Raw genomic sequence first — 24,491 nt, forward strand, 5'->3', positions numbered from 1 at the left:
CTGATCTCTTGTTCCTAATCTATCAGTCTGGGTATAAAATAAAACATCTCAGTGCATTCTATACTCAGCTGTTTGCTTTGAGCCTCAGACTGCTGGAGAGTGTGAAAAGCATCAATAAATGACAGGGATAAGTTTACAGGAATGCTAATACCATCAAGAGTGATCAGGTTCCAGGGCTACAGTTCTGAGTACAGTTGCCTGCAACCGTGTTGTTTTGAACTCAGCTTCAGCACTTGAGCTGTGACCAGTTTCATTGCAGGTCTAAATATTATGTGACTGAAGCCTTTTAAAAAATGTTAATGACTGTTTTTAAATTGGAAATAGCATTGATTGTTTCTAAAATGTTCAGGTATGTCGGTGCTGAATGCTCTTTTAATGCAATTTAAGTGCTAATCAAGGGAGAAACAAACTATAAGCCAACATTCATCATAGTTACATTTTTGTAAAAGAAAAACATACTGTCTGTCACGAGGTGTCTGGAAAACTCAAGTGTATACCTGGTAAATGATCTCATTTTTTCTCCCATCTTTCATACTCTTATCCTTGAAAGCTCATGCTCTGCTATACAAGTGCTTATGGATTAAACATTGTTGATTCATTATTGGATTCAACTTCTTTTAGATGATTGCAACATACAAATCATGCTGTATTCCTTTTGCCATTAGAAACAATGGAAATCTCAACGTAGAAATCACTGGGCTAGAGTCTATAATGTGAGACCACCTCTTATCACAAGATCAAGTAAATGGACTTGCTATCATTCCGCTTCAGTTGTTTAAAGCTCCACATCCACTATTGGTAGATTCACTCTGTATCTTAGGAGCTTACCTGGATTTCTCTCTGATGCTAAGCTTTTATGCTGTAGCATGTCAGTAATGTTTTCTATCATCTAGCTAGGAAGCTCCATGTTACACTGGCAAACAATAATCAGGTCTTAGTTATACATTCCTTTGTCACCTCTCAGAAACTAAAGCAATGCAATTATGTCTTGGCATAAAACTATAATTTAAAACAGGGCAGCATGCCTCCTAAAAACAGAGATAATTGAAAAAGTATTATGCGTCTTGTCTTCTACAATGGATTCACATGGAATACCAAGTCAGTGTCAAAGTTTCTGGCTGTACCTTCCTCAAGGAACTAGGTGACCTGAGCTGAACAAGCAATCTGTACAGCTCTGGAACAAAACTGGTAGCATACAATGGGACTATCTACAATAAAAATGATGTTCGCCCGTACAGAAAAGAGTTGGGGACAAGGTCAGAATGGTTTCTTGTACCATCTGGAAGGTACATTTTCAATTGCTAGGTTGTTCATTTAAAATAATGGTGATGGCAATGATGAAAGAAACAACCCCCCCAAATGCAGAGATAGTGTAATTCTTCCCCTGGAGAGAGAATGCACCACACATGACAGAGGGCCACACTTCAGGAGGCAGCTTCCATGTTATAGAGTCAAGAATGATGCAAGGAACTTTAAAAAGCAGAAGAGAGCATCTGTTATGGTCCTCTGATTCTCACTGCCTACACTAGTCCCAAAGGACTTGAGCAGTCTCTGTTTGTTCTTAGTTTTGTCTCTGGTATTGTCTCATTAGGTCTTGCAGCAGTATCAATTACTGCAGTAAATTTTGTTCAGCCATGTTTTCCCCCAGATGTCCTACGGTGGATTTCCTTCACATAGCCCCTATGCCATGGGAGGGAGAGGGCACCATCACAGAATTCCAACAACAAATTTCTCTCCATTACAGATTTCTTTGCTGGATGTTTGCTGTGTATTACAGCCCTTTGACTGACACATGAGAATATGACCTCTCATCTAAAGAAAAGACTGAAAAGGAAGAGGACTGTATCTTGTACTGTAGTTCAACAGGACAACCCCTGTGAATAAGGAATTTGTGCACATATAGGACTGAGACCAGATTTTTTCCTGTAAAGCTCAATGTAATGTCTAATTATGTAAATCCATGTTATTAGCCTCAATATTATGGCTGAGTTGCTCTTTTCATCCACAGCTGCTTCTTTTTAAGATTGTTTTTATTCTTGAAACAGAAACAAAAATTTTGATACTAGTTCCACAAATACTGGTAACACAGCCCAGTTTTCCTTTGTTATAAATTTACTTGCAAAGGCAAAGCTCTTTGAAACGGAGTTGCAAGCACACCAGTAGTCATTATAGACTTTCATGCTGCTACAAAAGGCATCTCAAAATAAAGCAATGTTAAAAGGATGGCTCTAAGAAAAGCCATATAAACAGCTCTTGTGATCCTTGAAGTAGTTTCTCACATCCACAGCACCTTAATAAATGAACTCATTCTTCTTTTACACACTCTCTCTCTACATCAAGTAATACTTGGAAAGCTGCAGATGCCTCTCTTTGGAGATGTAATGGTCCTTGTGGGAACTCAGTTCTGCACCAGGGTTAATTAGCTTAATGGAGGAAACAGATTTGCAAAGTTTGGGATTCCTTTCTTTACATAATTACGGTAGCAGTTCTCAATTTAGTAAATATTCTCTGAGAAGATGCACCCAAGGGCGATTCTCCTTTAGCATGACAGTACTGCAAAGCACAGAATCAAAACAAGAGAGACAAGAGAGGACATCACAAGACAAGAGAGATAATACAATCCCTTGTTATTCTGGGTAGAATGCATTGATCAGATCTCTATTCTAAGCATAGATGAAAGAAAAGAAAATTACTACTGCCCCATTTCCTTGGGAACAGAATAAGGTTCACTACTGATGTAGGCAGCTTAATCTGCTAATGCATGTTTTGGAAATGTATCTTGGGAAAATCATCTCGGAATGCATAAGCTATGAAATACATCAAGTCAAAATGCAACTACAATGGGACATCTGAATCAGCTGTTGAAGAAACCATCTGGCAAAGACACATCACATGGTCCATTGTAGGGAGGTAGTGATAGCATGCGAGCAGAGCACAGTTCTGTGCTCACTGAGTCTCAACAACTTCTACAGCTGAGATTTGAAAAATTTTCAATCAATTTAGTAGACAAGTATGAAAGACCTTTAATGGGACTCTTTTTTCACAGGGTCGATACTCAAATGTTTTTGAAAATCAGGGCCTTTTTGAAGCATCTTTTACCCTAGCACTAAAAAATAGAACATCCACAATGATTAGTCTTATTTGAAAGAGTCTTAAGCAATGGGTAGGGTTAAGAGTTAACATATTCTTACTAGCAGGGCATATCTACATGTGCCAATTTAAGGTGCATTAGCCATTTTTAAGGCACATTAGAGAATGGTGATTTTAGGGTATTTGCATCTAAATTTAATACCTGCAAAAACAGGTATTGAATGTAGGTGCAAATAGCTAAAGCACCCTGATGCATTTGTAGACACCCTAACGTGCATTAACACTATGTATAATGATTGACTTGGGACTGCCTGCACATTAAGTTTAGGTGCATGTAAAAGCAGTCATGCAAACTCAGTCTATACTCTGAATCCTAAGTCTCAGTTTTAACCCCCTTTCTCTCATATTTTACAAATACAGTTTGCAGGCCTCAGTGACCCCTGAACAAAACACCACTATCTTCATTGGTTTGAAACAGATGTCAGCTGGAACCATGAATACAATTCTGTGGATACAGATTAAAATAGACCTTAGGTTGGTTTTGTCACTATCCTAGCTCTGCAGGGTTAACTGAAGTAAAAAAATGACTCTAGTGACAAAGAAGTGAGATAAGACTGGAAACATAGGAATGCACACATAATATGAAAAAGCTCATCCTTGCTGGATTGCTTTCCAAAACAGAAGGCTACTTTCAGATGGTGAAGGACAAGGGGAAAATAAAAGTGGGTGTTCTGCAGGCAGACTCACATTGCTCCATGTTGGGGTGAGCAATGTTCAACCTTGCCAATGTCCTGGCACCTCTTGCTTGTATTCTTCAATGTCTCAACGTTGCTGCATGCAGGATCCGAGTTCAACAGAATAGATCAAGGATACCCCTTGCAGCATGAGCAGGTAGGGCACCATGAAAACTGTTCGTTTTAGTTTAGCTACTTTGCTTTATAGAAAACTGTTTTAAAACAAAGAATGAAGAGAAAAGAATTGCAGATGTAAAGATAAGTTAACTCTAAAATACCTTAAAAAAAAAAAAAAAAAAAAAAAAAAGCTAACACTACAAAAGATACAGGTTTTAATTTTTAAGCTCAGTAAGATTAAAGCAAGCCAAGTGTGCTTGCCATATATTTGCAATTAACATGTGCTTTAGAAAATTGGATTAAATAGGGACACAAGAGGGGAAAAAAAGGTGTCATATTGCACATCAAGCAATTCCTGCTGCCACAGCAGGACTATAATGTAATTTGGACTGTTGACAGAACTTCAAACCACTGCAGCTCATTTTTGATTTTATAGACCTCATTTCTTGAATATGGTAAAGCATTCTATTCATTATTTTAGTGCACTATAACAGAACCAGAGCAGAACTGTACATATGGATGAGTTGACATTTTTATTTTAAACCCAATTTTCAAGTTTTAATATTTTGACCATTTCAAATGGAATTAGAATGTAGTGTGAATACATTTTTATTACAATTTGACCTTGAAAACTGCAAAGCAAACAAAATACTTTAATTTGATCCTGTTACGCTTCCCCCCCTCCCCCTCCAGCTCTGATAGAGGAGTACTCTAACATTAAAGAAGTCAGTACACTATTGGCTTCTTATTTTCAAACAGCCATTAAAAATCTGCTACAGGGAAGTAGATAAGTTTCACAACCATTGTTTTGCAAAGTTATTCACCAAGGACAACATGGTATTCCATCACAGTCACCATAAGTCTGTGGAACCCATGTACAGATGCTACCAATGTGATACTATGCCAAATCCTCATTTATCAAAAGCCACCAACAAAAATGGCATTGATGTAGTTTACATTGTGGTACTATTGGTATCTTTCCTAAGGTCCTAAGTGACAAACACCAAGTGGAATACGTGGCTGAGACTTGCTGGAGAATACTGATTCTCAGGAAAAAAATAGGATGGGGTAGAGATCATGTGTTAGGATTAGATTTTAATGGTCTTGGTAGCATTAAGAGTGATATTGTAGTCAGGATGGTCCAGGAATTATGCAGTAGCAATGACAGTTACATTTTGTCTAATCCTATCACAACTGTACAGCTGGTCCAATAAGCTATCAATCTAATTTGTCTCTCCATTTAAATAAGCTCTCAAAAGTTGTGCAAGGAAGGTCTTTCAGAATTCATGGCAGGAGGTGGACTATCATCTAAAGCTTCATTTACAATTGTTAAGAAAGTTTTCTGATAAATACTTTATTGTCAAAGGGCCCCCAAATAATGCTATGACCTGAGGAACAATGTCATATTTCCATGATTTAGATGTTATTCATCGTAAATACAATACAGGGTTCCACCTTCCCCCCCCACAAACAAACAAAAAATCTTCATTTAAAAATTTTACGCACCATGTGTGCACCATCCCATAATATACTGCGTTTTCTGTCCAATTTTCCTCCTTAAATTGAAGTAGACAACGAGCAGCAAGTTAATTTTGCTAGCTAGTTTAAATGCATGTCTATTTTATTTTATTCGCATTGTATGATATTTATCTTCACATATGGAAGTGACCACAGGGCAATTACATCGTCAAATAGACTATAGGAACAGTTATTTGCATGTGTGATTCCATAAACATGAGAACACTTGAGCATAACATAGTATTGCCAGAAGCAATTTTGTCTGCTTTCACAGTAGCAAAATAAAACCATACTTAAAGTGTAAGAGACCACTGAACTCCTGCCTTTGGAGTATACTGAAAGGGGGCCCCAGCTCAGCAGTTTGGACATTGAGTGGCAAACACCATCTGTATCCTTTTCCCTTCCATAAAAGGAACCTTTATAGTAGAGAAAAGGAAAACAAAGAAAGATTACTACCAGTAGTTATAAATACTCAAATGAATAGTTAATCATCCATTAAGAGCATGAATTCTCATGAGACATTGATTCAATAGCCTTGCATTTTTAACCAATTTGTTTTAGTACATATATTGAACTGTGGGATCTTAGGCTGTACTATACCCACAGAGCACCCAAAAAGAAATCAGACTCTTCAATATTTAATTTTTTCCTAATCACCTAATTTTGGTATTTTTAGCAGCCAATCAAAAAACACAATAAAAAAATTAAAAAGCTAGTATTCTTCATGCATTTTACCAGGGATTGTATTCTTGACATCTGATCATATAATTCATGGAAGCAGCAACTGATTTAGATACACGTACTGATTTGCTGCTTGTCAATAAAACTCTAAAAACTATTAACTGGTTATAAAGATGCTCAGTATTAGAACTACTTGCAGAGGGTTAGACATTAAGGGGGGGGGGGTGAAAGAAAATCTCATTTCATTGACCAGTAACAAACATATGACAGTTCTGATACCTACAATAGTTCTGGCTGCATCAGGAAGTAAATGTTGTACCTTAAACAAGGTTAACACTGAAAAGAGTTCTTGGTGGATTAACTAGTTCAACAGTTTAAATGGCAGTTTAATAAAGGTTGTAACAGCAAGTCAGTCTATGAAGCAAGTTCTCTATATTCTTCATATTGTAAGTTCATGTTTCATGAAAGAAGTCCCAATATTTAATTTTAAAAATATAAAGCTTAAACTTTTTTTTTTTTTTTTAAATAATAATTGAAAAAAAGTAGGCAATACGTAACTGACACCAAGTGGCAGTAATAAACTGGTGTGGACTTTATTTCCCTTAAGCATAAATAAAACATTAGCACCACCATGAGGTAGCCAATAGAATACTAAAAGACAGGCGATGTAGAATACATTAAAGGACAAATTATAGCCATAATTGTGAAGGGAACATGGAAAGGGTAAATCATATGCATTTCCCTTGTATTTTCCCCGTGTATGAATATTTCTGAAGGACAAACCATTCTGTGTAAAAATATCTTCACACTGTTTGCTGCTTGTTTTTCTGCTCTCTTGTGTAGTTATGTGACAACACTTAAGGTCTGAACCTAGTCACCAGAGTTAGTCTATCTTCCTCCCATCTCAGCCAGTGAAAGCAAACGAACACTGCTGTTTCAGAGAGAGTGCTCACTCAATGTGGGAACTTAAGCGTGTTTTTAGATGTTTTCCTGAATTAGATTTTTTAAGTAAGCTCCAAGTGACTTGTCTATGCAGTATGAACCTTTAGGAACAGCCAAAAAGCCTCCTGAATCCTAAAACCAACAAAACACTTGTTGCCAGCTACACTGGAACAAACTACACTGCTTAAAAAGTGAGTTTGGTTTGCACAATAATTTTAATGTTCTAAGTTCTTTGAACTTCACCAGACAGAAAATTCTTACTTGTGTTTGGACACTGTTGCTTGCATTTTTTTTTTTCCCCACTCGTCCATCTACCTCTGAGTTACTCAGAATTTCAGAGTAACAAGTCACGCATTGAAATTTCTTGACACATTACAAGAGCAATTTTAATCGAGGTACCATCTCAACTAGAAACTAAAACGTTTCCTAAAGCAATGATCTCAACAAGAAAGCTGGGCCCAGTGTTATGTTCTGCTTAGCACATTCTGAAGATCTAGCAAAGTTCTCTAATTGGGAAGTTTTGCTGAAGTCCTCGTGAGGTTGTGTATAAAGAATTTCAGCAGAAGCCTCTGAAGAACGTATCTATTGACTATGGCCAAAAGTTGGCCTGATTCCATACCATTCAATGCCAATAATTCTCAAACTCCAGTGCTCATAATACAGAGAGAGTCTGAAATATTAACAAGATCTGTTCAAAATTTTCTAAATTATTTTACGATGGAAATATTTAAGTTAAAAAAAAAATCCACAGAATTGTACTATTTCTATTTTTTTGTGCCTTGCATTAAATGATTTTTGACATTTTTGTAATAAAGTTTACTTAAAATAGACCTAAATGAACATCTGTTTTATGAGTTTAACTGCAACTTGTAATCATGTGTGAACCATTCGTTTTTCCCTCCTTTTCATTTATAATAATAATTGTAGGTGTTATTTTCAACAACAGTAGTTGATCCCTACAACCAGAAAGAATTCTATTATAATGGTGTAAGAGAAAAAACTGTCTTACAAGGCCATTAAAAAACAAATCCTCCTGTAATATATTAAGGAGCTTTTCTGAGTTCAGAGGGAGAACACACACACAAAAACCATAGACTTTTGGCTCTGTAATGGAATTTATATAAACGATTACACCGTTATTAGTTCTTGCCCATTTGGTAGTGATAAATTCACTACTATAGATCTGCTCATGTTTCTTAAACACTCTACTATAATTAAACTGGCATCTTAATAATACTGCGCTGCTTCCTTCTCCCCACCCCAACCCCCAGGTTCAGGAGGGATATTTTCATTGAAGTTACTTTTTATTTCTCTGATGGACACAAACTGCAGTTGCATTCTGGGTATACACTGCTTGCTAGTAATAGAGCAGGTGCAGTACTGCAATCCTTGCAGTTTATTATAAATACCATTTTTGCTCACAAGTGTGGTCTTATACCATGGGGCATGGGACAACTTGAAAATGTGCACCCCAGAAATAGCAACTATACATTTTTTAAACAATACTTATCAAGTGCTGACCAATGGCTTTGTTATGCCACTAAAAATAATTGAACTCTGAAGTTCTCACTTGAACCCATCCAACTTAAGAAATATAAAAAACTTTTAGGGAACATTCCGATAGTTAAATTAAATTTTCAGACACAAATCTGACTATCGGGGATTATAGGGGAGTATTCACAAGGATAATCGGGCCGGTCACATGTCTTTGTAAAATGAGATTTTTTTTTTTCAATCTTAGCATTTATATTACTGCCGCTTGCAATGTTTACAAATTTTGCAGTCACCTAGTGCCAGAGTGAAGCCCATTTCTGTCCTCTTGCTGCACTCTAAAAGAATCAGGGTGTGAACACCAAACACATTTATGCTAGTGCAAAGCAAGTTACTTCACCCTTGGAAAGTCAGGGATAACTACACACTGGTGCATGGATCATTAGTCCATATGTTCAATTAAGGTCCTCTGAGCAACTTTGTTCAAATAGGCTATTATTGTTGACTCCTTTACCTTGATGTGAGGTGTTGCAATAACACTGAATGAGGGCAGCTACCTCAGAAGAGTTGGTCACCGATCTTCTCTAGAGCATGGTGTAACTTATAGCTGTACATAACCAGTGTAAAAGACACGTGTTGTTTCTCCACACTCAGAAGCAAATGCGAAGTGGGGTGATTTACTGCTTAACTGAACCTTGTTCATAGCAAAGGGTTAGAGGATTTAATTTCTGAAGTGTTTAAAAAGAAATGCAAAATAGTAAACTTACAGTAGTTATCTTAAAATAATGCACTTGAGTCAAAGTGGTTGGTTATACTTTGCAATTAAGAGCATCTTCAGAGCCAAGATTTCTTAAAAGGTAGGCTATGCTATGAAAACTGAATGTAGACTAAATAGCATAAATGAAGTAAAAACAATTAAGTCTGAGTTTAAGAAATTTTTAAAGAGTAATGTTTTCATATTCCTGACTGAATTGAATAAATGAAATTTGTGTTCTCAGCAGATCAAAAAGCTATGCAGCCCATGATTCTGTGAACCAGCTCATTCAAGTGTAAAGACAAAGAAATATCAAAATATTATTTGGGGGTAATTCTTTTTTTTTTTTATTAGGTCAACTTTTAAGATAGCTAATACAGTCTACATCCTTGAACAATGCTGTTTGACATGCAAGAATAGTGAGTTTATTTATTTTTAGAGTTACTGTAAATACTGCTGCTCACAGGCAGCACAGGATTTCAGTATTTTCAGTGTGTAACCTCTATTACTTAAGTCTTGCCTGAAGTGTGACACAATCAGAATGTTCTGAACAGCTGGTTAGGAAGGTAGCCAAGATGCAAGAAAGATGTCTGAGCTTCTTTTTCAAGGGCAGCCAACTCTTGCACTGTAGGTGCCAAAATATCCACATGGCCTTTATAAAGACCACCTGCCAAAAACAGAACCACTCTAAATCACATGCTTGAAATAACTTGCCAGCAGTACTTATGTTCCACTGCAATTGTTCAGAGTTAGTTATTCCACCCTTCCCAACATACTGAGAAACTTGTTCCTTGCCATATTCACAGAATACATTCAATCTATACACACTTCTTGTTTATCAAGACAAAAAATATATATTTTTTCATTTAACCATCATCCTCTGAGTTATGAAGCTTTTGTGTATTTTAGAACTGTACCTAAGCTATTAAAACATACTAGAGAGAGCCAATTATGGACCTACGAAATTTACGATTTTGCGATGTTTATGGGAACCACAAATTTGGTAGGTCCTCTGTGAAAAAGACCGGTCCCCACAAAAAAGCAGGAAGGAGAAGCTGCAAACAGAGGTCAGAAGCCCTGGCATCCTGAAGCACAGGGAGAGGGAGTGCAACTGGCTGAAGGGTCAAATCCTGCCCTCCCCTTCCCCAAGATTGACAGCCACCTGTTAATCTTTGTGGAGGGGTGGCAGGGCCCCCCCTCACCTCTGATTGGTTAAGGGGCCCCAGAAGTCCCACCCTTCCTTGGAGATTGACAGATGGCATGGGGCTGGGGGGTGGCGCTTCACTGCAAAAAGTGGTGCTTGATTGCACTGGGACCATTAAATCTGGAGGAATGCCTTCATTTCTACATATAAAATATACATCCATGTTGTTAGCCAATTTAAAACAAAATCTACATTCACAAGTGGATGTAACTACATACTTATGAAGAAGTGGGATACCTCATTACCACAGATGTTAATATTTGACAGCTTGGATTAAAAATGAAGTTGTCATGCTTTGAAAAATACCCTGTCACTGGAGAAGTCTTAAAGTGGTTATGTAATCCAGAAATCATGAGAGGGACCTTTTCCCCTAGTTAATTGGATTATTGTCAGTTAAATTATAGTTATACAGCAAGTTAAACACTGCAATATTTCTGGTGATAAACCAAAGACAGAGCAAAAAACTCATTGAAGACTCACCGCCCAAAGCTCTTTTTTGTCCATAAGTAACCTTCCCATCGAAGTCGTCTACTGGTACTTTAATATCTGGCTCAACTTGGGAAATAGTACAGTTCAGATGCTCTTCAATCTCTCCCAAGAGCTAAGAAAAAAATAAATTCAAGAACGTTTGTTTAAAAGGATTGCTTTTCTCAAGGCAGATAAGCCAGGGTCAAGCTATATTTATGTCTCAATAGGAGCTGTATATAACCAAGAAGAATATGGCCTTAAAGAAAAATGGTTCACAAGTGTATACATGTAAATTATCACAGTTATTTAACAAAGTCTCTGCCTTCAGCCCACACCAATACTGCAAGTTACACTGCATTCACTATCATCTATAATACAATGATAGGAGCTGCAAAAGTAATTAAGTCAATTTTTTATATAAAACAGGATCCTATAGATGTTTACATATAAAACAAATTTTAAGGGTTTTCACTTTAAAAAGTATTTTTAGTTTGGTAATCCATGGGATGTTCAAAATAATCAGTTTATGCTTGAATTTTATAATGACAGAATAAAATAATAAACCATATATCTAAATCCTTGAGACATCAGCAATAGTTAAATCATCTCTTTTGAAAGAGATGAATTTTCTTGAAGAAATAGTTTACCTGCATCTCATTGTACCATATGGTACAACCTCCTTCATCCTTCAGTCTAGTATTATAGCATCCCTTTCCACGGCTGCTACAAACGTGATACCAAACCTGGAAAAAAAAATTATGGGAAATATTCTACTTCAACAATGAAGTTGCATTTCAATGCAATTATTATCCATGTGGGAAAATTAATTAATTGTCAATTGAAAATGCAGTATTAACTGAAAATACAGACTAAATTAAGGATAAGAAAGAAACGCACAAAGAAAAAGTAAATTTTCTAAGACAAAATAGGAAGTCAGATGTCACCATACAGCATTTTACTAAACAATCCTTTGCTCAGTTCTGTCTTACATCTAGTTCGAGGTAAGATTACCTTCTCTTTTTCTGTTGCCACAAGAGAGATTGCCAGACCCATCCTGAAACATGTGAAAAATTGATTTTAATGAATATTTCTAATTGCATATTAAGTCTTAAAGAAATCAAATAAGCCCAAAGGAGATCAAACAAAACATACCTTTCAGCTCTGCCAACTCGGCCAATTCGATGAACATAGTTTTGTTTTTCATCAGGAAGAGTGACATTGATAACTGGTAAAACACACAAAACCACAACACAATATAGATACTTCCAATACTTCTACACACGGTGGAATGGAAAAAGTGAGAAAAACTCTTGCTCAGGGAGCATACAATTAATTGTTATAATTAGCATGCTTATTCTGCCTTGGTTGCTGTAATCCCCCTATCCTTTTTTTTTTTCAAAACATATTCAACACTGTAACTTACAAATGGAAAACAATACAAGTTGTCTTCGAAGCTAATTTGAAAGTCATTTTTCTTCTTGTACTATATTTTTTCATTATATAGTTTTAAAGAATACTATAGTCAAGTTGACATAAGTTCAACCAAGTATAAAGTTCCAATTACGAAACCATATTTTCAGATTTTTTTCCTTCTGAAAACACGCCCCCCCCCATACAAATGGAGACGTATGTCAGATTAAAGTTGCCAATGCATTTTAATGACGGCTTGACTTTTTAACCTTTAAGTTCTTTTAATGTAGCTATAATATCGTTGCTTGGTTTAAGTAGTTCATGCATCGAAAAAATTACGAAAAACTGTGCACAGTCCCCGTTAGATTTACATGTTAGTCATGCTGAACCAGTCTTACCATAAGGAACACCATGAATATCAATTCCTCTAGCAGCTACGTCAGTGCAGATCAAGAACCTGACATCTCCCCTCTACAAAGAAACATATTTGTACTTAAAAAAAATGTTTTAAGAGCCGATATATAGCCTTTCCAGTTAATGTCTTAGCAATCAACGCTCCAAGTACAAATCTGACATAGTAAGGTTAGTTATCCTTTGACACATGATGTTTTGGTCGATGAAAGTTACCCCTTTATCTCACATTTCCTTTCCAATGGTCTGAATTAAATCATTTACTTAAGGCAGAGATTTTCAACCAGACTGCCACTACATATTGGTGCTGCTAGGTAGTGCAAACACCTACACAATTCAGAAGAAAAATTCAGAGATTTTTGACAGGAACCAAGGGCAGAGAAATATTAATTTTCCAAATTTATTTTAGGGGCCCAACGGGCCAGATAAAATGGTCTCGTGGGCCATATTTTGCCCACCCCTGCTCTACACAAAATTAGAAAAACAGCCCTAAGAGCAATTCATATTACCTTAAATCTTTCCAAGTTTTGTTTTCTTTCTTGAGGCTTTCTGTCACCATGCAAACACACACACGAGAACTGATGTCCCTTCCTATCTGGGCCTGAAAAGTTAATTAAATATTAATACCCTATATGTACATGTCTCCTGTACCTTGATTAAACTTATGTAACAGTTGGACTTGAAAAACTGCTTTGACAAAAAGCTGAGTGGCAAGTGAATTTCTTTGTGCAAATGTCTTATGCAAAGGCTCTTAGAGCAGAGCCAATTAAGTTTAAATCTAACTGCAGAAGCACATACTATTTTGCTATAACATTTAAAGTACAAACTCACTATTTTTGGACTTGGTCCTGATCCATGACTAAGATTCTCATGTTCTTTCATACAATTAAGTGAGGATCAATTGCCAGTGATGCAAGTCAGTTATTAAGAGACCAATTGCTATTACAGATTTTAGAACACATCTAAATACAAAGTCTCAAAAACAAAACATTTTATTCTGTATTTGATATAAGCATAATTTTAGCACTCCTTAAGAGAAAAAATGCAAAAAGGCCTATTTCTAGTCTGCACATTTAATTCGAGACATCAGTAAAGTGGCTCAACTAAGTTTACCTCCTCCTTGCTGGATGAAGTACTGCTCCAAGTTATCACAGTCTATTTTAGTTCGGCAGAAAATAATTGCTTGATCCATCTTGTGTTCCTTGATTGCTCGAACAGCATACTCTCCTTTTAGAATTTTAATAGCTTCAGACCACATTTCTAAGAAAGACAAAGTGTCTTTTATTTCTCAGACCTCAAGAAAAATGCCTTGCATTTGAAAGCTTGTTTATTCCTATCCCAACCATGCAGTTTGTCCAATGAGAAATATCACCCTAAGCAATCCTTGTCTCTTTGAGAATGGGTGAGAGAATGCCTTTGTCAAAGTTATTCGTAACACTGAGTAATTTTCTGATTTTGTTATAATAAGGCTATCCAGACGCTAGAAGAATCATTTATCCCAGTAGATGGGTGTATCTGTGCTTATCTGCTCTTGTCACACTTTTTGATCCCAGCCTAAGTCAATATCCCCCACAGATGCCAGAAACAAGTTCAGCTATCTAACCTGCTTCAGTGTCTGCAAACTAGGCAGATTTCTCTAAGTTCTTCTGTAAAAAGGAACAGGATAGAAACCTGATGGACCTGTAGGTCCACCAGGATAGAAACTTGCTTTTTTAAAAATTCAACTATGGCCTAATTGTCTCTCTCTAGGAACTGAGAAATTAGAGACCAATGCTTGGGACCCAGGCCTCAGCTCATGTTATAGCAACTCTTCCAAAGCATTATTTCACAAGCAACTTCTTTACACCTGTTTTCAGATTAGAATTTGAAGTTACCAAGATTACCTGCAGTGTTAGCCCCAGGTCGTGTATTATCTTTTGCATGTACCTCGTCAGTCTAGAAGAAAAAAAGTTAAACTTTCATTAGAAACCATTACTGTTGTGCACCTAAATAACCCTGAGGTAACAACAAACATCATTTGTTATGTGCCAGGAAGTTCTGTGGTGCTCTGACAGAAAGCCCTAGTTCGAGTATTTGTAGTCCAAGATTAACAGATAGCTAATACGAATTCCATTAACTATTAAGTTAATTGAAAAATGCCCATTAAAGGTAGTGGGCACTTTGCACTCATCTTCAGATATTTTCCTATTACTAGGATAAAAGCGGTCTGAGATTAATGTATTACTGATTAGTATCATCAGCCAGAGGCAAAGCGCTTTACATTAGGTTTTACTGCAATGGAGGCCAACCTTTTTGGTTGGCCACTCTCACCCCTTTCCCTTACTTGATCTGCTGCTCAGCTTTCTGCTCCCTGCCCATCCTGCCACTGTGCTACACATCTCTTCCCCAATCTGTCCCATGCCATAAAAAGCAGCTACCTGTGCCACTTTTTGAGCCTGTGCTGTAGGTTGGTCACCTCTATTTTGTTAGCCCATTGTACAGTTGGGAGAGCTGCTGGACAAGCTTTTGGGCATCAGATGCCCTTCCCTCAGAAAGATACGTTCTGAGGGAAGTATCCGACATGGTGACATGCCCCGAGGAAGGGCATCTGATGTCCAAAAATTTGTCCGACAGCTCTCTCAGCTATACAGTTGGTCCAGTAAATGATATTGCAAAAAAGCCTTGCCTGTCGACATTTCCTGAACCATCATGGCTACAGCAATGCTCCATCCCTACTATATCAACTGCACATACACCTCCCAACAAAGTGTTTTACCCTTAATCTGTAAAGCACTCTTACATAGTAAAGTATCATGCTTCACATTTTAGACAATGAAACAGGCATAGCAGGTAAAATAATTAGTTAGACAATAACCAAAAAAAAAACCAAAACAAAATCAATGGGATGACCAGAATCAGAATTAAATTCTAATTTTCATTAAAATTTTTCTAGACTACAGTGCTTCTCAGCTATTGCCTATATGGCAACTACAGTAATTTGAAGAGTTAGGAAAGCATTAAAATATAAACAAGTTACTTGACATTCAACTTCCTTATATGCACGTGGCATGCTTCTAACCATGCCTAAAACCATGGGACATTATAAACTATAGGCCAAAAATTTGTTCAGACGCATAATAAAAAAGTTTGTATTACTATGACAACAGTATTTATTTATTCTACATTTTGCATAGATCTATTTAAAACAAAACTTTCCCATTTTTCTCCATAAACAGTAAAGATTTCACTCGCTTAAAAGTAAGTTTTGGTGAAAAAGCAAAGCAAAGCAAAGCAAAGCAAGTTTTCCAGTATTTTTTTTTTTTTTATTTAAAGTGATCTCATCAAGCAAGCAACGAATTTCATAGTTTCAACTGCATTGATAAACACAGGGTGTCCCCTCCAGTGGTTAGCTGTAGAGTTGCCAACTTTAGATCTTGAAAGTGCAGGCTAAGTTGGATGAGAAGCCAGATATATAGAATTCATTATACTTTCCAAGTTTTGATCTCTTTCTTGAGGCTTGTTAATGTTAGGCAGTGGAAAGCAGAATTATTGACTTATTGTTCTGAGGCTCTAACCAGACTAATACCTAAATATTAATTTGCTTTGTTTAGTTTAGTTTAGTATGGTAGCACACAGCAACTCCTCTCTCACAGAAGTAATGCATATTCCCAAACTTAAGATGAGCCTTAATATTTAAAATCCCATTAAAACATAAATAGAAAAATCAGAAAAAAAAAGTTATATGTTCAGTTTAGCTAAACAAAACTGGGTCACCTGAAAGTATATAAAAATTCTAGATTAAAAAACAGAAATAAAATACCCCCTCGAACTCCAACCAAAAATTGGCGGTTTGAAAAGGATGGAAATTTCTGATCTCTGTGGCCTTTGGGGGGGATGTTAACATAACTGTGGCATCAGGATATGATGAATTTATCCCGGATCCCAAAAATTAACATGCAGTTGGATTCCCAAAACAAACGTCCAACCTGTGATTTTTGGAATCGGGGATAAAATGCATCAGATTCCTACTGGGCAACAGCAGGGATTGGAGCCAGCACTACTTGGATTTGCAAAGGGTGCAAAGCACAGTACCAGGGACTAGTTCCTGATGCTGTGCTTTCCATGGTGCCCTTTCAGCCTGCCACTGTGCACGGAAACCATCAGCACATGGGCCAGCCAACAAGCTGCATTTTGCAATCATGCAGGGGCTCCATCGTGTGATTTTCAGCATACCAACACAGGGTTCAGCTCATCAGCCAACAGGCTCCCTGGCACTCCAGCACTTAAAGCTTCTCTAATCTCAGCTGCTGCTGCCACACTCATGACACAGTTAAGTATGTCCTCACACCACCTGGTAAGCTTAAACCCATGATGCAGGCAGCACGATCACCTACCATGAAATCAATTAAAGGCATGATGAAAACCAGGCAAAAAAAAAAAAAATCCCATTTTGTATGCGGATCATTTTTGTGGCTTGTTTCTCTTTTTGTTGCACCATTGATTGCTTGAATGCATGGGAGAGTTATTTATAACATTAACAAGTAAACCATGTAACAAGTCTGCCATGGGCCTGTCTGCGAAAGCTGATCCAGGAGACAACAGAAGCCAAGCACTATATTATGCATGACTTTAAATTTCTATTAAGAAAATTAGCTCAAAATTGTATGGGAAGTGGAACCAAACAGAAACATTTTGTTGTGAAGTTCAATACACTAGTTCTGACAGACCCACACATTACCATTAAAAGCACTAGAATACTTTAGAAAGAATTCAAAATTTCAAAAAGAGGCTGCATCGCATTTTGAACTTTAACCTTTCTAAGAACTTAAATAGCATGGAAATATCAATCAGGCCAGTGCAAAGTACCCTGCTAAGATTTTTAAATTGACTCATCAACTGTAAGGAATATTCCTATAGCTTGTTAAGGCAAGGTGTGTATTAGAAATATTTTATGACCTCCTAATTAGTCACAGATGAAAGTAATACAGACCTTGAGATTTGAAATGCAAGGTATATACCTTCGCTTGATAACGAAGAAGTTACCTTTGCTTACTTTTCCAATGTGACACAAGCATTAACAATGCTTATCTTATCTAGGCTGCCACAATGAGATTTCTTTCAACCAGACTCCTGTAACTACAATTACCTTGTAGAATCTAATTTGTATAATTTGTAGTATATACCCAAGTGCTAAAGTTCGTGTTAAAAACAGACTACATTCTACGCTCAGAAACTTGGAAACATTTCACTGGTCTACAGGAGTAGTTAGTTATACAAGATTAAGTTGTAGCAGGTTAAATTACTGAAAGCGAAGCTCTGTATTTTTTTCCCAAGTTAAGTTTCATCTAACTTGTTCTAGAACATAATATGCTACTTACCCTGATATGATTCCTGCCAAGTCTTTCCCACAGTTTGTCATTTTTGGGATTCACAGGTACAACTACATGGTGCACAGTTTCTGGGACAGAGTCTTCTCCTTTTAAATCAACCCAGGTGGGGAAATGCATTATCTTCTCAGACAGTTTCTTTACATCAAAGGAATGTAGAGTTGCAGAACACACAATCACCTGAAACAGTATGAACACTTTACGACAAGAACTTGGTGATACGGCACCTCTGAGTCATGACTGCTTGATCAAGACGAAAAAAATAAAATAAGAAACTGCCTTGTGTTGGTTACAGTAAAATAGCACTAAGCAAAGAACTCCTTGCCTTCTTACTCCCACGCCATGTCCACATGAGCGTAGATGTTTAGTTCCCTGGGGACAATTAGCAGCAGGACATCTTGTGCCACTGCTAGTTGTCCCCAAACTAAGCCCGTGCCATATATTCCGTGGCACGTGTCAGGTTACCCTGGATGGGGCAGGGGACAGCAGTTGGCTGGCCCCAAGCAGCCTTACCTGCTGTCCTGGGGGGTTTTCTGGGGCTGTAGCAGCAGCAATCCTGCCACTCAAAGCCCACCTGGCAGCCAGAGCATGGCTCTGGCCAGCCAGGCTCCAGTTCTGAGTGTTGTGCACTGCTTCCGCATGTACTACTCTGCTTTTGTGTGCAATATCCAGGGGTCAAAAACCCCACTCCTTGCATGGCTCCCTTGCAGCATGGAGAACAGCTCAAAGTGCAGTATGTGACGACACAAACATGTTGTGGCGCCCATACAGCATGGCTATGCTTGTCTGGATGCGGCTCCTGGTTTCAACAGAGCTTAAATGGAACATATCATGCTACTTACAAAATCATCACCAACTGGCCAAGTTACTCCAATTTTCTAAAACTGACTTGAATGAATGTATAGCCAAAATTATATATAATTTTGATCAGCAAAATTACTGGTAGCTGAAGGATGAAGACTGGTATTGTAGTTTTAGAAAACAGAGCACAACCGAATTATGCTAGAATGCCTTAGATACAAACCCCTTAAAACATTAGACTTCCGAGTCACAACTCTATGAGTATGTGTGCGTACCATTAGATTTCAGTTTACTCCTACACTGAGCCAGAACTTTGAATGGATGTTGAAATACATATTGGCCAAAGAGCTGAACACAAGGAGAATTAACTATACCTCATGATAATAAAATGCATGATACTGGAAAAAAAAAAAAAAACTTATATTCAATACAGCATATAACATGTTAACATAATTGTAGATTACAATAAAAGGACAACTTTATACCTGTAGTCTCTTTCCATCTGAAGTTATCTGAGGAATCTGACTGTGGATCCTGTTTATAAAATCTGAATAACCTTGAAGGAGGAGGCCATCCTATAATAAAAATGAAACTTATTTTGAAGAAAAGTGGTTAAAAAAGCCCTTTACTGCTGCCCCCCAACCCAACCCCCCCCCCCCCCCACATCTACTCTGGAACCAACATTAAGCTTTTGAAGATGCTGAAGCCAGAAGTTTGGTGCTCGACTGCACTGTCACTAAATAGGTAGCATTAAATATTTCAGTATTTTGAACCTTAGTAATAATACATATTTTCTCGTAATTCTGTCTTTTATAGGGAATTATATTTTAATTATCATGCCAAGTCTCCTTTGCTCCAAGGGCTTCATACATCCCAAGAGTTTTTTTGTGGTTTATATTTCCATGCATGATTCCTTGGCTTATATGCTGCATGGGGAGCTGCCCATTACATAAGTAAAGCAGCAGTTGAACAAGGCTACTTAGGTTTTCCAGAAGATGGAGCTTTCAAAAAGCTTCGCCACTCAGACCGCCCCTGTCTTGGGACAAGTAACATCTCGATTTGAGTTTTTCCGAGTGGGACTTGAGAATGACCAATGACTAATATTTTGGTTTAATTCTTTTGGTTTGGAGATAAAAGCACTAATGTGGCTCAAAGTACAATGACATTTTTGATAAAAACGAAAATATTATTTCAGGTTGAACAAACCATTTAGGGATTCTTAATAAAGGGATCTGAAGAGAAACCGGAGAATTCCAAAGCAAAGCAATGGAAAGGAACATTTACACAAAAGTTACAGTAACTCCCTTCCCCTCCACCAAAACACTTTTTTCTTTAATACAATAGTCCACTGGGTAAGGGACTTGCCTGGAAAGTGGTTGATAAGGGTAAGTTAAGATCCTGCCTCTTGCCTGTTGGACCTGAACCTACAAATTCCACCTCCTAGAAGAGTGACTACCAGGTTGTAAGGCATTCTGAAAAGAAAATCTGTCAGTCTCCCCCCGTGGAGTCTACTGTATTTCAGAGAGGAATATTCCTTAGGCCAGACTGAATGACTTAACAGCTCGGTGGTTAGGACAGCCATTAAGAGGTGGGTTCAAGCACCCAGACAAATGAAATTTAAATTAGGAGAGTGCCCCAACTATCTTCTCAGTTATTAATTTCCTTTACCCCACCCCCCACCCCCATCTTAAAAATTAATAGCCTCCAAAATACTTTTCAGCTGAAAGCATCTAACTTTCAAACATAAATGAACTTTGTGTGAATAAACTATACACCAAGCTTAACCTGGATGCCTTATGGATGGAGGCTTTCAGTTGGTGACTACACTTATAAACTATACGCAGGATACTTAAGCAAGAAATGCAAGAAAAGGTGGTCAGTTGCTAATATATTTGAATATGTAATTGCTGTGAAGGCATGAAAAAACTTTCCCCAATGCATAAGAGGAAATCAGCTTGTCGTGTGTAGTATTCTCTACCAAGGACAAAACACAATATGAAGCTGAAAAGGGTACTACTTACAGCTTCATCGAGAACCAGGAATCTAACTTGAGATAAATTAAGCTTTCCAGTTGACACAAGGTCATCCAGTCTTCCAGGGGTTCCCACAACTATGTCTACCTGAGAAATACAAAAGCGTATGTAGGTAGCACGTCTAAACTCAACATAAGCGCTCAAGTAGATAATTATAGCTAGTAGTATCACATATACTTAAAATGGCTACCAGACATTAAAAAAACCCAACAGGTTCTTATAATGGGAACTTTGCCAAAGGAATTTAAACTTTGCCAAACTTCAATTGTCTAAACTGATATGGGCGGAGTAAGATTTTCCCCTCTAGTTGCCCTTTCCGGATATGAGAGACAAGTGTGACAAGATAACTTTTAGATCATTAGCTTGACATCCATTCCCGATGAAAACAGGGAAGTTTACAACAGACTGCCATTAAGCATTACAGGATGATTAGCAATTGCATTTCTAGGCAATACTGTTTTATGGAAAATACATTAAATTTTGTCAAACAATGGGGATTTCCTTTTATTAAAAAAAAAAAAAGTTAATTGTAGATGCAGACTTTTGGCAAGAGTCAGATTTAGACTATATTATGATCCTGTGCTTAAAAAAAAAAAAAAAGTCATATACAACAAAACACTTGTCATTCAAGAGCTGACTATCCACCAAAAGCTGCCAACTTCGTTTTTTTTTAAATAAAGAAAACATAATACCTGAAAACTAATGTATTTATATTGAGATACTGAGTACTCAGCTAAAGACTTCAAATTGTTTAGGTTTTTGAAAGGCAAATTGTCTTCTGCAACTGAATAATTAAAAAGAATAGTTAACATACACATCAAGTAAAGTACATGCATGGCAAACAGTTTTGTTAGTTCCTCTGTAGGATGAGAAATAATATTGTACAATATTGTAATCTAGCAATAGTTTGCTCAGTTATAACCCTGATGAAGAGAACAGAAGTGTGTTGCAAGATTTAAAAAAATTGTTATTAAAATACAACTTACACCTTGTTCCAACACAGAGAGCTGATCTCTTGCAGCAACACCACCAATAATCAACAATTCCCTAAAATAAAAACATAAATAATTTTAATTAAATCAGGGTATTTCTTATATTGTAGACCTGTCATTGTGAAAAAACTGGGTCACATGCTGTTTCCTAAGTATAACAATCTCCCTAAAAAGATCAGAATTCTTTTTCCCCCCTCATACACACGCACTACTCTTTTTACAATTCCTGTTTCTTATGTAATCTCTAGAAATTCACTATATACCCCAGTTTAAGAAACATTATTATAGACATTTTTAATCATATATTTTACTGTACAGAAATTTGCAAGTACAGCAGAGTAGCTAAACATTTGTTTTCGTGTTAAAATATTCCACTTCCTTGTCTGCCTTTAATAAACATACTATGTTTTTAGGTTTTTTCACAGCAGAAAGATGAACTAAATTTCTCTCCCTTTCTCCCCATTTCAGTGGAGGTCTTACATGTACCCTGCAATGTCTGTCACTCACACTTCCTCAAATTTCTGTTTCATAACGTACCTCAGGTCACACTCACTGTAGCCTGGAGAGTTAAGAATGTTAAGAAGGGTCTGTAAGGCATGACCTTACATTCATGGAGACTGATGGTTTAAAAAAAACCTGGATGTTATTACATTGAGACGTCGTTACCTTAATTTGGGATTATCTACATTTTTTTTGAATTGTTTCACATTGTTCAGAGTTTGTTCTGCTAACTCTCTGGATGGTTCCACAATTAAAGCTTTAGGAGCATTAGGAAGGTTCTGCGTTTGAGCCACCTGTGCACTTCCTAAAGAAGGAAAAACAGCATACTTTGAGACTTCTTTAGTTTTTCCCCATTTAAAAACACATACAAACAAACCCAAAACAAAAGCAGAAAATACCACTTTATCTCTAATAGCCAATATGACTGACGGAGTGACTCATTTACTATGGTTGTTAAAATGCCCTTTTGAAAGGTACATTTTCAAAGCCATATTAACACTATTAATACTATCAACTATAGCAGGTAGACACAGAAATGTTTACCTCACATTTGAGCTCAATTTTTAAAAATAAATCAGGAATGACAACTCTTCATAAAGTCATATAAATGAGGAGTTGGTTTTCTCTTCAGTGGAACACTTAATAATTAACAGGTTTGCTTTTCAGCAATTGATGCCTTTTAAGTTAAAAAGGCCCATTCCTCAATATTTTCCCTATACACAGCCAACTTGCCATAAATGTTAGCTTATGTGAAAGCTGTCCAAATTTTGGGTAGCATTCTCTCACTGTGGACAGTGTGCACCCCCACAACCCCAACACCCACCTTTCTAGGCCAACCTGTCCCACCTCCCACTGTGGGGCCAGCAAGTAGAAGCTAGAGAGGATGGGAGCCAGAGATCCTGGCAGCAGCAGGAGCAGAGGCCCATGGGCCAGATGTGAACTTTTTCCAGGCTGCATCTGCCCTGTGGGCTGCCAGTTGAGCAGCCCTGGCTTATATGCAATTATGACTACATTAACAGCAAGTGAGATTTTTCCCTAAGATGCTTTAACTTTGCTCCTACAGAATTCATTGAACAGTCCCCAGCAATTTAAAAATTGGGACCAGTTATACCAGTGCAATGTACTCATACAAAAAACCACAGAAAACTTCTATTCAGCCTCTGAATAGACTCTGATAGTCCGGAAATCCTAATATTAAAGCTTCAAAATCTACCTGTGTGCTGGGATTTTACCACATCACCATCAGGAGCTTTGCAAAGACCAATAAAACCATCTTTTGGTGGAAATTTGAATTCGTCTTCACCAAAATTGAATTTCAGTTCAGCATTCTAAAAACAAAACATGCATATACACATAAGTCACTTCAGAAAGTAGTGGTAACTTCAAACAAGATCTTTTTTTTGTTAAAATGTCTCAAACAAACAACTAGAATTGGATAAAAAAATTAGTTCAGCTGTTTATCAAGCAGTAAAGCTTATTCATCTTTTTACATACGTTTCCCTAAAAATGAGCCATAAGCACTGTTATCAGATTATTTCTGTTTATCTGCACCTTTTGTGAATACGACCCTCATATTCTGGGAGTGTGGTTTAGTAATTTTGACACTGACAAGAACTGGGAGACTATGACTGTGTTCTGTCCTGCAGCAAAATACTATAGTTTTACTTCGTTTCTGAACAGGAGGTTAGAATAGATAGTTTTAGAGTAACTTTCAGCCCTGTGTTTAAAATCCTTCTCTATTAAAAACACTCCAGTTCTAATTAAGGATGTATGAAATTGAACATTTTTGCCCAACTAATGAAATGTTAAATTTAATAGTACTGGAACCACTTCTTTAAATCACTTTTGAGTAGTTAATCAAAGATTTAAAAGCATGTTGTCTGTAAATGGAAAATAATTGAAGATTAATGTATTAATAGATCTGTTGTAACAGTAGGATTGTGAACATAGCTGAAAGGGAAAACTCAAGAGTTAAAAA

General features: G+C 37.1%; 1 protein-coding gene across 1 annotated transcript in view; it reads right to left on the reverse strand.

Annotated features, from left to right (window-relative positions):
• Positions 1-4,455: 4,455 nt before the first annotated feature.
• The window catches only part of DDX1 (DEAD-box helicase 1), a 38,673-nt gene continuing 18,637 nt past the window's right edge, over positions 4,456-24,491 (reverse strand). The window contains exons 12-26 of the mRNA XM_090031846.1: positions 23,727-23,841; positions 22,679-22,817; positions 22,007-22,067; positions 21,009-21,107; positions 19,473-19,562; positions 18,178-18,366; positions 14,704-14,755; positions 13,934-14,080; positions 13,330-13,421; positions 12,808-12,880; positions 12,152-12,224; positions 12,011-12,053; positions 11,647-11,742; positions 11,012-11,132; positions 4,456-9,994 (exon numbers count right to left, since the gene is read on the reverse strand). Of these exons, the coding sequence (XP_089887972.1) occupies positions 9,864-9,994; positions 11,012-11,132; positions 11,647-11,742; positions 12,011-12,053; positions 12,152-12,224; positions 12,808-12,880; positions 13,330-13,421; positions 13,934-14,080; positions 14,704-14,755; positions 18,178-18,366; positions 19,473-19,562; positions 21,009-21,107; positions 22,007-22,067; positions 22,679-22,817; positions 23,727-23,841 (1,521 nt within the window). The 3' untranslated portion in view covers positions 4,456-9,863. The remainder of the gene's footprint in view (positions 9,995-11,011; positions 11,133-11,646; positions 11,743-12,010; positions 12,054-12,151; positions 12,225-12,807; positions 12,881-13,329; positions 13,422-13,933; positions 14,081-14,703; positions 14,756-18,177; positions 18,367-19,472; positions 19,563-21,008; positions 21,108-22,006; positions 22,068-22,678; positions 22,818-23,726; positions 23,842-24,491) is intronic.

The sequence above is a fragment of the Crocodylus siamensis genome, chromosome 1, assembly GCF_052110815.1.
Source record: "Crocodylus siamensis isolate JL-2025a chromosome 1, ASM5211081v1, whole genome shotgun sequence".
In the NCBI taxonomy this organism is placed as follows: Eukaryota; Metazoa; Chordata; order Crocodylia; family Crocodylidae; genus Crocodylus; species Crocodylus siamensis.